This window comes from Hibiscus syriacus, unplaced genomic scaffold, assembly GCF_006381635.1.
Source record: "Hibiscus syriacus cultivar Baekdansim isolate YM2019G1 unplaced genomic scaffold, ASM638163v2 tig00110295_pilon, whole genome shotgun sequence".
Lineage (NCBI taxonomy): Eukaryota > Viridiplantae > Streptophyta > Magnoliopsida > Malvales > Malvaceae > Hibiscus > Hibiscus syriacus.
In genome coordinates, this window is record NW_024062667.1 from 234673 (window position 1) to 248672 (window position 14000).

A 14000-nucleotide genomic window follows, 5' to 3' on the forward strand; every position below is an offset into this window, starting at 1 on the left:
TGATATTAAAATATTATATTATGTTAATTGTTAAAATCATTTTCCTTTGAAGTTGTTAAGATTAAGTTCATGATAACTATTTAGAGACCATTTAAATAGTTTCATCAAGCTCAATGAAGGCTCAAGAAGCACTCCTATGCAATCATTATGTCAAAAGTTAAACATGTTACAAGCACTGAAGTTGAGACCTCAGGGAATAACAACAGTTCTTTAACCACTGAAGTTGTTTGGTTCGTGCATACTTTTAAAAATTAAATTGTGAGAAATAAATCAATTAAAGGATAGTTTTTGTTGTTGGCAGGAATAGATGGGTCAAGACGGCTGTAGTTGGTTAACCTTTTCTGATTTGGACGGAGAATCGTAGCCGGTGATGAAGTAGTTGTTAACCGGCACTAAAATCATCTATCTTAAACTAATTAGTAATTAAGTAATACGAAACTAAAGGTATACTTATTTTTATTATATTACCATATAATATTAAAGAACACAATCATATAATCTTGAATTATTTGAGGAAAAAAACAAAAGTTCCCTTTAAAAAACATTTATTTCTATGTATAGTAAATTGAATATCAATCGAGGATTATTTTAAGGTCAATTATGGATTTGAAAAGATTTTTCGGAAATTTATCAATAATTATGATAGAATACATAGACTATCCAATTATATCATTTAATCTCTATAAATTATAAACTGGATTCATTCACACATTAGAGAGAAAAATAAGCAAAAAAAAAAATATGGAATGTGAAAAAAATATTATTGAAGAAAAAATAGATTCTTTGTGCGAGGTTGATCATGTTGATAATACATTTTTGAAGAAAATTCTTGCAAGAAAATCTGTTAAGGAGCAATCCATGCACATGTTGGATACTGAAAACGCTGTGTCGATTCCTTTCAATTGGGAAATGATGCCCGGAACTCCGAAGCATCCTCGACCGGAGACTCTTCCACCTTTGATCAAGCCGTGTCCGGCTGTTGAGAGCCAAACATTAGTGATCCCTGCCTTCGCTGCCGACCACATGGCCGTCACGTCGTGCTTTTGGATTAAACCTCGAAAGAATCATCGTCGAGACAAAAGGGTTATCAAGGGTAATCACAAGGGCTATCGAGGATGTTCTCAGTCGGGTAACGATGATATTACGTCTAATGGCCAAGGCAGTAATGAACCGGAAAGTTTCGAGTTTCCCGATGTTATTGTCAATCCGTCGTCGGATCACTCGAGGTCATGCTCGTCATCCTCATCTGCGTCCACCTCTTCTTACAATAGTAATAATGGTTCATCTAATCCATCAAGTTTACGTAGGTTTGCTAAGGGATTGATGAAATGGTCATTTTAGTTATGATATATTGCACCAATTAGGGTTAGGGTTTCTTAATATTTAGTTCTAATCCTTATTAATTTGTGGCCTTAGTTGCAAACTGTTAACACAAGGTTCCTGTATTACCCTTGAATGTAATAAAATTGCATTTTAATTTTTTCAAGAATTTATTTAAATATAATATTATCAATAATTTTAAATAGTTATGAAACAATTAACTAAAATATTTATACAAACTTTTTTTTTTGAATAACTTGATGTGATCACAAGGTAATATTTATGTAGAATTTTCATAGTTGATTGACAATATATTGTAGATATAATTGTTTGAACCTAAGTCCTAAAATTAGTAAGATTCACTTTTATAATTGAGATAATACATTGGGTTCAAAATATCTGAAGTTAATTATATCATATATTCTCAAAGTATGACCCTTGTTTGATCTTATATTTTAGTTGATTATATGTTTGATGAATTTCAGAAGACATGATGAATTAGCTTTGTAACTCGATGTCATGTTTTCAAAGCACAAAAAATATTTTAATAATAAAAAAGATTTTTTTTTCAAAATTAATAATGAACTTGAAAGTAAAATTAAGGAAATGCTCATTAAAATTGGTGAATTTAAAAAGAAAAATCAAGACATATACAATTTATTTTTAGAATTTCATGATAATCATCGGGGGAAAAAATTTGATGATCTTAAAACTTCATTTAGTGAAGTTAGTGCAAAAATATTTAAAAAACAAAATTCAAAATTTAACTATGTTAAAAATAGCTTTAGTTATAACAAATATAGAGATCTCTAAAGAACCTCAAATGAAAAGATTGTTAATTAGTAGCATATAGGTCCCCAAATAACTCGTAGCTACTAAAACGAAGATATACTAATTAAATGGATACTTAAGGAAACTATATTATTAGGAACTAATGTTTATGGACCCAAAGAATTTAAATACCAAAAATCAAAATATATATTTATAGGAGGAAGAGCATTGCTATAAAGTAAAAAAAAATACAAGTTTAAATTCATGAACTAAATCCTCAAAACGGAGTAATAACACTTGGTGACAACTCCATGGGTCGTATTGAACGTTCAATTGATAATAAATTTTCTATTCTTCATTGAAAATGTGTTATATACCAATGGTTTAAAACACAATTTGTTAAGCATAAGTCAATTATATGATAAATGATACAATATTATATTTGAGTATAATGATTGTAAAATAGACATTACATCTAACATGAATATGTTTGTGGGTCATAGAATATTAAATATACACATGGTGTATCTAATGATAGTAGTATTTCTAATGTGTGTTTAGTGGCTAAAAACGAACACGATTCTTAGTTATGACATAAAAAACTTAGACATGTTAATATGAACGTTTTACAAAAACTTATTTAATATGATCTAATAAGAGAGGATTGTCTAAATTAAAACTGATTTTAATAAAATTTGTGATGCATATATTAAAAGTAAACACAAAAGATGAAACTTTAAAAGAGGTAATCACAATTGTAAAAATAAACTAAAATGAACAGAGTTGCTCAACAACTTTTCTCAAAGTTGTCAGTTATTACTTAAAAAACATGTAGATAAAATCGACATCAATTATCGACGACCTTTGTTTAGTAATATGGGCTAAAATAGAAGACTTGAAAAGCATCGAAATCAAAACAGAATAGTTATAAGAAGAATTGAACCGAAATGAGAAATATGGAGAAGGAAATAAAAATAAGGAGTAAAATATATACATTTTGTAAAAATAATAAATAAAAATTCTCTCAATATCTGTTAAAAATACATGTTAGTATAAATCAAAGTAAACTGGGTGAGAATGATGATATGTGTCTATATATCTTACCTTCAATCAATCGAATATATTTAAAATATTATATATGAAGACTTAATAACACCTAACAAATATGAAATATATTTCTTTACTTTATTAAATTTTATATTAATTAAATATTATAGTTTTAAATTTATTATATCAAATAAATATTATTTATATATAATTTTTAATTAATATAATTTTTAAATATATTAAGGATTAGCAATAATATTTAATAAATCAATAGAGATTAATTAAAGTAGTAATTAAATTAATATTATTTTAATATATTCGAGTTCTTATGTAGATAAAAAAATATTCATTAAAAAAGTCTATCTAAATTAATCTGAATTAAGCCATGGAAACGGTAGGGCAATAAAAAATAATATTTGATATGGGTAGAAGGGAGACCGCCCAGAGATCCCATAAAATGCTTCCATCTGGGGATGCATGTTGCAGCCTTAATGCAAAGTCTATCCCTTTCCCTATCCCAATCCATCTGCCTCATTCATTCTCTTTCTTTATATATATTATATATTCAAATCACATACCTCGATGCTCGTGCATGCTCCATCTCTCTCTCTCTCTCTCTCTCTCTCTCTCTCTCTCATTAACATTCATCTTCCTCTACTTTCAGCTTTATTAGTGTTTGATTCATCTCTCTCATGGTTTCATCACTTTCTCTCTTTAACTTTCCCTTTCCTTTTCTAATTGCACAGACTCCTGCTGCAACTGCTAGTTGTTGTTCTCTCTCCTCCTTTGGAATCTCCACCCATATTATCAAGATGGATTATTCTTCTTCCACCCGCCACCACCACCACCACCAGCTCCTCTCTTCTCCTTCTAACTACCGTCTCTTTCAAGCAGCAGAAAAAGATGGTGGCGGTGAAGGTCCAGGAAGTACCTCCGCTGGTGCAACAGACTCATCTGTGTTCAAAGGCGGCCCAAAACTCGAGGATTTTCTTGGCGGTTCACCCCAACCACATCCGCCTCTTCCTCATAATACACCCGACTTATACGACTCTGAGCTAAAAATCATTGCTGCTAATTTTCTTCGGGAGCAACAACAGCAGCAGGTGCCTACTGCAGCTGATCATGCACCTAAAAGAGCCGTTGATACTTTCGGCCAACGTACCTCTATCTTCCGGGGTGTAACCAGGTCAATATATGACAAAGATAATATCTTTTTAAAACTGATAGTGTGGAATTAATGGTAAAAAGCTTGTTCTTTTCGTTTGGTTTAGGCATAGATGGACCGGGAGGTATGAAGCTCACTTGTGGGACAATAGTTGTAGAAGAGAAGGCCAAAGTAGGAAAGGAAGGCAAGGTAATACCAACATCTTTTTTGCCATTTATTTATCTTGTAATTTTTTTTATGATTTTTTAATTGCTGAAATGAACTATCCTACTGATTAATCATGCATGCTTGATTGTTAGTATTGGCATTAGTATTGCAAATGTTTGAGGATTCTAATATGCTTTTGGTGGCTCTTTTTTTGGCATGTACATGACGAATGATTACTTCCATGGATGCCCAAATTCTTTATCATTGTCTTTCCAGTTTATCTGGGTAAGTTTCTATTCTTCTTGATCATCATACTGTTGGATGTTAGATATCGGTTATTGTAACAGTAGCATGGTACCGCTTCGAAACCTTTTTTAAGGTCACCGTGACACCACGACCGCATCTGCAATTTAGAAATAAATTGGGTCATAACAACCGCGACTGCAACTGCTATTTAGAACTATAAACAGTAGATTCTTCTCCTTCGCATGGATATGGCGTCGTCAACTTCAGCTTATTATGAAGATTTTCGCTTTCATTTTCTTTTCTTCGAATTAGGTGGCTATGACAAGGAAGATAAAGCAGCAAGAGCTTATGATCTTGCGGCTCTCAAATACTGGGGTCCGACCACGATTACAAACTTCCCAGTAAGCAACATTTATCAGATTCTGGCGTTGCATGTTGTTCTGTTTCTTTTCAATCTTATTAATATTTTTCTCATTTTTAGATTTCTAACTACGAGAAAGAACTAGCAGACATGAAGAACATGACTAGGCAAGAGTTTGTTGCTTCTCTCCGAAGGTAAATTTTTATCGAATGATTAAAATGTATTCAATGCATTAGCTTTAGATGTTGATCTACTTCGCTATATAGTTTTCTTGGTCTGTTCATACCAAGATTAAGCTTTCTTCTTGATCAATTCTGTATTTCAGGAAAAGTAGTGGATTTTCTAGGGGTGCTTCGATTTACAGAGGTGTCACAAGGTTCGGTGTATGTGCTCGCTCGCACTTGCATGTTTTAGCGTTTCGGTTTGTAAATTATATAAGAATAGGATCTATTATATTGGTGGTATGCCCCAATTTAGCCTTTTTAAATTTATATCTCAGGCATCATCAACATGGTAGATGGCAAGCAAGAATTGGAAGAGTTGCAGGCAACAAAGATCTCTACCTTGGCACATTTAGTTAGTTCTTTGTTTTCTCAATTTATTTTTATTTTTTAAAATGGAACAAATCTGTAAAATGAAACATATTTGTTTTGCAGGCACCCAAGAAGAAGCAGCCGAAGCTTACGATATTGCAGCAATCAAGTTTAGAGGCCTAAATGCAGTTACAAATTTTGACATGAGTCGCTATGATGTAAAAAGCATTGCGAACAGCAATCTTCCCATTGGAGGACTCGGCAACAAATCCATAAACTGCTCTGATTCAGCTTCCGATAGTAAGAGCAACGACGAGGACCGAGATCACTCAGTATCATCATCAGGCATTGCAATTCCCATCAAGCAAGACTCATCCAATTACTGGTCCAATGTTTTCGGATTCAGTAACACTGCTACTTCCTTGAGCACTGCCAAGAACACTAGTATGCTTCATCAGCCATCAAACAATGGATATGGTTTCACCAGTCCTAGCGGATACAGTTTGAGTTATGGAGGAAATTCTACAGGGTTACTCAATGGCGATGGTAATGTGGAGCAGCAGCAACAAAAACAAGAGGGTGTTGTTTGTACTAATTCCCTCCCATTTGCAGCACCGATCGTCTCAAGTAACAACAATGGTGACGATAACTCTTCTGGGTATGGTAACTGGAATATTGAACAATCATTTCATTCTCCTATCAAACTGCAAAGCCAAGCCTCTCAGTGTTCCAGAAACCAATTTTCGGCATGGAATGAGCTCAGCAGCTCACATACATAAGAAAACTGTGGATAATAAACATTGCAAAGGCTGAAAACTGGAATGAAAAGAAGTGAGATTGGAATGACGGTCATATCATCGGACAGGACCAACTCAAGTTCTTTAGTTAATTGAAGGACCTTTGAGTCCTTTTCTTTGTTTTAAGTAAATAAGGGAGATTTACGTTAAGTCTTATATAAAGTAGTGTATTTTTCAAAAGAAATTTTCTATTACTTACAGCTACTTTATTTATTTATATTTACATAATATGGACACATTATTTATAAATATTATAAATGAATAAAACAATTATATATACTATGAATATTTTATTGTGTATGTCAATTAAGTCGTTAACATAATACAGATGATTGGGTAAAAATTGGTACATATGGCGGTAAAGACTGCCTCCGAGTTGGCGTATGCGGGAAGGGCATATAGCGTGATCACCAGTTAGGGCTGTAAAGGAGTCATCTCGAGTATCAATTAGTTCGACTCGACTCAAACTAATTAGTGATGAACATTCCCATTTATTAAGCATTAGATCCTAGTAGTAATTAATAAGATCATTTATTTCACATCCCTAAGCATAGAAAAATTGAACAAATAAAAGATAATGAGGGAACATCCCTAAGCTTCACATCTAGGTCAGATTGCATTAGACAACAATTAGAACCAAAGGTTCCATATGAGTCGCTTAAAGTTGATTGGATCACGCAACCACAATGTGTAACACTGGAAATTATCAGATAAAAAATACCTCCCAATAGCGAGAGTATATTGGTTTTATACAGATTCCTAGTCGACATAGGACTATAATAAAATTGTACACTACAAATAGTAAACAAACAAATGTAACTTACAACAAAACCCAACGGGATGAGCAAACCAAAGTATGATCCTAAACCCTACTATAAATGTAAAATACCAGAAATAACTTTAAATCAATAAAATATTACAATTCATCTCCATATATATAACAAAGTAACAAATTAAAATCTTAAGTTCGTTAATCCCTCGGAGTGAACTAGAAAATTAGTCTGCGTTGCTCAGACTTGTATAGAGTATTCAAGATGATACTTTTCCTAAAGAAACACATTCAATATGATATCTATCCAAGTGATTGGTTGTTAGCTCAGACTGGAAAAGGATTCATGAGCTGTTTTGCTCAAACGCAAGAGTGAAAGTCTCATCCATTTTGAGACATCAGAGATACATGTCCAACATGAGTACCTTGGGAAATATGATAAATCAAAACTACTTCATATGCATTCAATATAATAAATAACAGGATACTACTTTGAAGATAAAAAGAAAACAACCAATAGGTGTAAGCAATTTGAGAACCCACAAAGTTGGAAAGCTAATATGATGCTAGTACGTTCTTCTGTGCAATTCAACGGTGTTCACATAAAGAGGAAAATTTCAGGTTGATGTTCAAAGACTAGTGTGTTTATGTTCGGAGAAATTGTTTGCAAAATTTTGGGAAATGAAAAGCAATCTTAGCCTTGCTTTTCATGCCAGCGGCCCTCAAAATGGATGACCAATCCCAGTTCTAGGAAGACGACTGCCCTGTATGCAAGAGCAACTTGGGATAGGCAGTTTGAAAAAATAATATATACCCAAATACACAAAGTCGTAGTAGGGTTACTGAGCTTCTAAATCCTAAATTATGCTAAAACCAATAGGAATTGTTATTCAGTAGAGAAACAACTTGGGTTTCACAGTAACTCTAATGGAACTATAATACTAAATGTCAGTAAGCAGAACATCCTGAATTTTCTTAGGATAGTTAGTTTAAACATTAGTACTCCATATAGTAAGACTAGTATGAATTAAAAATCGAACAGAATAACTTAAACAATTCAGAGCTCAATAAACTAACGAGCATTCACTTATACAATAGCATGGAATCCAAATTAGCAATCACAATAGCAAAAACCCTAACCTTGAAAATGCTTTCATCCACTAATCCATTCTAGCGGTTAACCTCCGCAGGCAATGGACGATTAAACCCACCCCTTCGGTTCATATACTGCCTGGGCTGCCGCTTAGTCACAGCCCTAACTCCACTGATATCAGCTCCAGGTACATGTTTCCCTTTGGTGGAATCAAAACCAACTGGAATCCCTAACTTCTTCATCATCTCCATCTCATCCTCCTCTCCTGCATCCACATCCCCATTCTCATTCTCATTATTAATGTTTTCTTTCTTTTTCTGCTGCTCTTTAGCTATATCCTCCACAAAATCCGACACGGCCTTTTGGCTATCCTTCTCCCTTTCCTCGCTTTCGTTGCGGTGACGTTTTCTAGGGGGCTCAGTCGATGGTGTTCGGTGCCGGGGATGACGGTGGGAGGAGCGTTCCGGGCAGCGCGTATGAGAACGGGAGCGTGAACGGTACCGCTCACGGTCAGGGGAACGCGTAGAAGAGCGTGTGTGACGAGATCGGGTACGCTCCGGTGTGCGAGATCTCTTGCTGCGCGTCCGTTCCCTTTCTCGTTCTCTATCTCTGTCTCGCTCTCGGTCGAGAGTATCTCTGTCTCGTCTGCGTTCTCTATCGCGGTCACGGTCTCGGTCCCTCTCGCGTCGGTCTGACATTGCAGAGGATAGCGGTGGTTGAAGGAAGGGATGGCGCCCAGTGAGCGAAGGGAATTAGAAGAACGGGAAAACCCAGTGATTTTCCAAGTAGAACAAAATAATTTAAAGTAGGGTTCAATTTATTCGTGTAGAGGGAAGGATGTTTGCTTATCACTGAATTAATCCACTAAATTTATTTGGGTTTCAATTGATTCTTAAAATTTCAGGTCGGAAAAGATTTTAAAGAAATTTATTTATCAATCAATTTTTGGGTCAAAATTCAATTGAGTAATAAATTTTTTTAAATTAGAGTCTTGCTTTATAATTTAAATTCTATTTAAACTTTTGTAAAGTTAAATATAATTTATAAAATTTAAGTTAAATTGAGTTATTTAAATTTTTTATTTAAATTTAATTATAAAAATTTATAATTTTTTAATGTTAATTGACTCAAATTTAAAGATCAATTAATTAATTATTAAAATTTGTGAATTATTCGAGTCCTAATTAATAACTCAATTTTTTTCTTCAATACGATTCAAGTTTATGAAATTACAAGTTGAATTGAGTTTCTCAGCATCAACTCGAGTAAGAAAAATTAAACTTTTTATAAATCGAACTGAGTTTCACTCATCCATAACAAAATTTTGTTATTTGAAAATTAGTTAATTTATCTTATTATGTTTTTTAATAGGAAAGGGAGTCTTATAGACGTGATAAAGAGATCAATACATTACATGTAAATATGGAGAATTAGAGAGGTCTCTTGAGGATGCTCTGAATAATAGCAGAAACAATTTTATGAATTACCATGGAGACGGTAATAGCTGAGGTGTCTTTGTCAAACTATTTCGGTAACAAAACTAATTTATTTGGCATAAAATAAACCAATGCAACTACAAAATGTGTGTACAGATTTCATAAGGAGAAGAAATCTAACATCTCTGACAAAAGGTTGCTGATCTTTCGAAGCTCTTTGAGAGCTTGTCACGGCTGTATAACTTGTCCTTTGCCAACTAGATTGTTTGACGATCCCACTTGAACTCGATCTTGCTGGAAAACAGACTCAAGAACCTGCAAGTGCAAACAAGGTGATTTAAACTTATCCGTGGAAGTAAATCGACAATCAGTTCGAAGCTGTCAACAGTCGGGAAAACCGAAATATTACCTGAATGTGTTCAAGCATTGACTGCCCCAGATTCTTCAGCGTGCCTATTACATTCTGGTCCACTACATCTCTTTGGCTGGTGGGAGATGAATTACGAGAAACACCACGAAAAGCACTGGCAGTAGATGAGTCTGCTGTATTGCTCTTGTATTGCTCTTGCTATCACGGTTTGCAAATTTTGCGGTCTCATTGATAACTCCCTTATCAGATGCCTCCTGACTCACATTGTTCCATCAAAACTTCAAAAGCCATTGAAATCTACTTGAGAGATGCCTTCTTTCCTTTGAGGTTGGGATCATCTTCCCTGAAGATTCATTCTCGTGTGGATAATTTAAAAGGACATCATCAGGAGGAGAGGAAACGTAGACACGACACTACTTTTTTCTGTGTCGTTTTCATGGTCATTAGTGCTACTACAAGAACTTGCAGGGTCAGAAAAAATAGAGGAGTTTTCTCACTGACAGAAGCTCCACTTCCACTCTCACATCTTTCTTCAGCTGTGCAAATAGAGTCTACACTAGAATCATTTTGCGTCTCCACCTGAACTTCTATAAAATGACGATCGTCTAAATTGGAAGAATCTAATCTGTCTCCCGTTTCGGTATCTTCCTCCAAGCCAAGTTGCTGAGACAAATCTTCAAGCAAACTACACCTAACAGATGACCTATGACCCTTTTTGTATTTTTCTGCTCTTGCTGGTGATGGATCAGATTCAGTTCTAGATAGCACTGGCTTTACTTTTTCAGACCATCTCCTTTTCCCGCTGGGAGCATGTTTATCTAAACTATCTTGCCTTAGCTCCTCTGCCTTATGCAGTACTCTCCACTTTCCTTCCCAGTAGCTGTCGGGCACCAGAGATAGAGGAGTTTTTGGAGAAACTGAACCAGATGAAAGATTGCGATCACTCACTGCAGATTTGCTACGGTTATAAGCCACATCACATGTAGATAATGAGGATGAGATTTTAAAATCCAGTGCAAGAATTTGCAGTGATTTCGCCTTCGCTACAAGTTTTTTCAGATTTATATTCTCAGGAAAACTCAATAGTCTCTGAAGACAAGTTGTCGCATTTTCCGTGGCAAGCAGGGAAGACCTCACAAAAAGCATCATAGAGACTGCCATGGCAACAATTATCTGCTGTTAAGATCTCATCCCATACAAGTAAGAGATCATGAAGTGAAAACTCCCGTCCAAATAAAACCCGCAACCAGCGAAGTGCAAAATACTGGGGTTAACACCAAGCTCAACAAGATGACTATGCAGAGAAGAATCAACTATGGACAGTAAATGGTATAATGCAGCTCAAGCTTCAATGGCAGGAGGCAAGCCACTATGAGACTCCAAAGCAGGAAAGGGAGCAAAAAAATCTACCATAGCAACTGCTCCACGTGCACCGCTCATAAGAGCCTCAAACATACAGTAGGCATCATGTTCCATAAATTTCTCTGACAAGACAATACCAAGTTCACCTTCAGCTCCATAAGCATCAGTTAGCAATATGATGGTCTGTAGCTCGGGATCAAGCTCATCAACACTCCTAACTTTCTTTGAATTACCTTGAGATCCAACCTCATCTTCCATGGAATCTAAAAACTTCTTAAAATCAAAATTGTATGTGAAATCAATTTCTTCAAATGACAATCCATCAAATTTGTCAATGAAATGGTCTTTATGTATCTTTCTTACTTCTTAAAGACTCTTTAACATCAACATGAAGAACATACAGCAAAGGTTCCTGGAGTTCATGCATTCCTACAAATAAGCAGGAAAGAGAATCAGAAAAAGTGTCAGCTCGATGCCTCGCACAATAATATAGCAAGAATTACGAGTTAGCTGACTTGAGATATTGTGAGCCAATTTGCAATGGCTTTTTAATTGCGTATACAGAATGAAGTTTACATATTATAAAGTCCAACTAGCTTTCACCTAATGCAGTGATTGAAAATCTTGAAAACATTAAATAATTAGGGTTGCAAAACATTGCTGATTTGGTTTTCCAAAATCAATATAGTGATAGAATGGAAAGTAATAGATAAGCATGCATAGTGATTAAGAAGAAAAAAACCTTGCCGATAACCAAACTCTGGATGCCTAAGGCACCACAGCAACAATATTCGTCTCAACATTCCCTGGCATCCAAGAGCCTGGAAGTAGCTTCCATGTTCCGGATATAATCGTGATAAATCCTGGTCAACCATTTTTTCCAGTTCAACATTCCGAAAGAATCGACCCCAGGTGCTGTCTGCATGAAGAATTAGATATTGTTTCAAAAAAAAAAGATTTAGAAAAGAAAGGGCCTTAAAATATGGTGCAGCCATATTAAATTTCTCATAGAAGAATTCTCCAAACATATTTGACCACTAAATTTCCATTGACAAAGATGAGTTACAAGTCTTGGCATCAAAACCAATCAATCAGGATGGGGTGAAAAACGAGGCAAAGAGATTTGACTTCACACAAGTTAAACATGAATCATGATAAGATAGCAAGGAAAATATAGCAGTATTAATTAAAACAAAATCAGATGAACAAACAATGCAATTGGCACAGTGGCGGATCCACTGCATGTATAGGGTGGGCCCGTTCCCACAGTGAAATCCGAATTTTATTCGGATTATTTACTCATTTTATTAACTATGTTCATTCTAAAATTGTATTTACGACCATCCATACAAAAAATTGTGATACTAATATATATGGACCCATACTAAAAAATATATATCTGGTTCCATCATTAATTGCAATTACCTGGGTTTTGTGAGAGTGGATTGTCCATGACAAGATCAGGGGAATTACTTCCTCCATTCTTGGGAACATGCGGATCCAGTAGCAGCCGCCTCCTCAATCCAGCATATCTAGATTTCAATAGAAAAAAAAAACAGAGATTTGAATCCATAACAGTTAGTTTTTAGTTCCTAAAGACGTGAAGAAAGAAGGAAAACAATCAATTGCAAGTTAATGAAAAAATTTCAGAACTGGACATTAAAAACAGAAGTTTATTATTACCTTCGGCGAGAATCAGCAGTTTCCCTGCGAAGATCATCAAGTGAAGGAGAAGGAGCTAAAATACCCAGATTAAGACGCCATCGGACGCTTCTCAGAGAACCAAGGGTACGATTCTCCGCGGAGACAACACAAGTCAACGACGGCGCTTCTTCCTTTACAATCTCTTTACTCATTTGGCAATGGACCCAAATTTTCCAAATACTTGACTTCAAAGATGACTTGTTTTCCCTTTTAAGAAAACAATCTAATACAGAAGAGCAAAGAATTAAAACAAAAAGAGAGAATTGCGTTCGGGATTCGATTTGGGAGACCGAAATTATTGCCACAAGCAGCAGAGAGATATGGAGTTATCTTTTACCAAACTTCCCGCCTATCTCTTCTTATTCTTTTATTTAATTTGTCTCTCTATCTCTCGGCCACAAAAGGAAATGTATCATTGAAAAACAAAAGAATAACATGTTCGTTTCCACTTCTCTACTTTGTGCAAACAAAAAATAAAATTTGTCGATCAAAGTAACAAATTTGTTAGAATACCATGTTCTTTTGGTGTAGAGTTTGGCACAAGGTCACTTAAATAAATTTTTTTAAATTAATAATTGGTATCTTATCTATTGACTGATTAATCCAGATCTAGTATTGCAGAGGCGATGACGACCCTCCCAACCCAATTTGCTCCATTTGCAAACGTCATGATTTAAACCCCTGACATTACTTAGGGGTCTTAATGCATCATCATACTAGACCAACTGGTTATTGGTACTTAAATAAAATTATTAAATTTTAATTTTGATATTGAGAATAACCTAAATTTAATTAAAATAATCACCTTAAAATATATTTTATAATTTGTTTAATTGATTAATAAATTCAAAATTATATAATTATATAAAAATTATTTAT

The 14000-nt window shown here is 34.7% G+C and overlaps 1 protein-coding gene and 2 pseudogenes across 1 annotated transcript; 1 reads left to right on the top strand and 2 right to left on the bottom strand.

Moving 5' to 3' along the window:
* The first annotated feature begins 3815 nt into the window (after window positions 1–3815).
* On the top strand, window positions 3816–6386 carry LOC120116442 (annotated as a pseudogene).
* Window positions 6387–7841: 1455 nt separating this feature from the next.
* On the bottom strand, window positions 7842–9049 carry LOC120116443 (U4/U6.U5 small nuclear ribonucleoprotein 27 kDa protein-like). The gene is made up of 2 exons (XM_039136947.1): window positions 8297–9049; window positions 7842–7920 (listed from the first exon to the last, which is right to left on the bottom strand). The coding sequence occupies exon 1, from the start codon at window positions 8945–8947 to the stop codon at window positions 8327–8329; it is 621 nt and encodes a 206-aa protein (XP_038992878.1). The 5' UTR covers window positions 8948–9049; the 3' UTR covers window positions 7842–7920; window positions 8297–8326.
* A 726-nt stretch (window positions 9050–9775) lies between these two features.
* LOC120116445 lies at window positions 9776–13347 on the bottom strand (annotated as a pseudogene).
* Window positions 13348–14000: the final 653 nt, after the last annotated feature.

Excerpts from the sequence above, each read along its gene's own strand:
- LOC120116443 (XM_039136947.1), bottom strand. The coding sequence starts at position 8,947 with ATGTCAGACCGACGCGAGAGGGACCGAGACCGTGACCGCGATAGAGAA.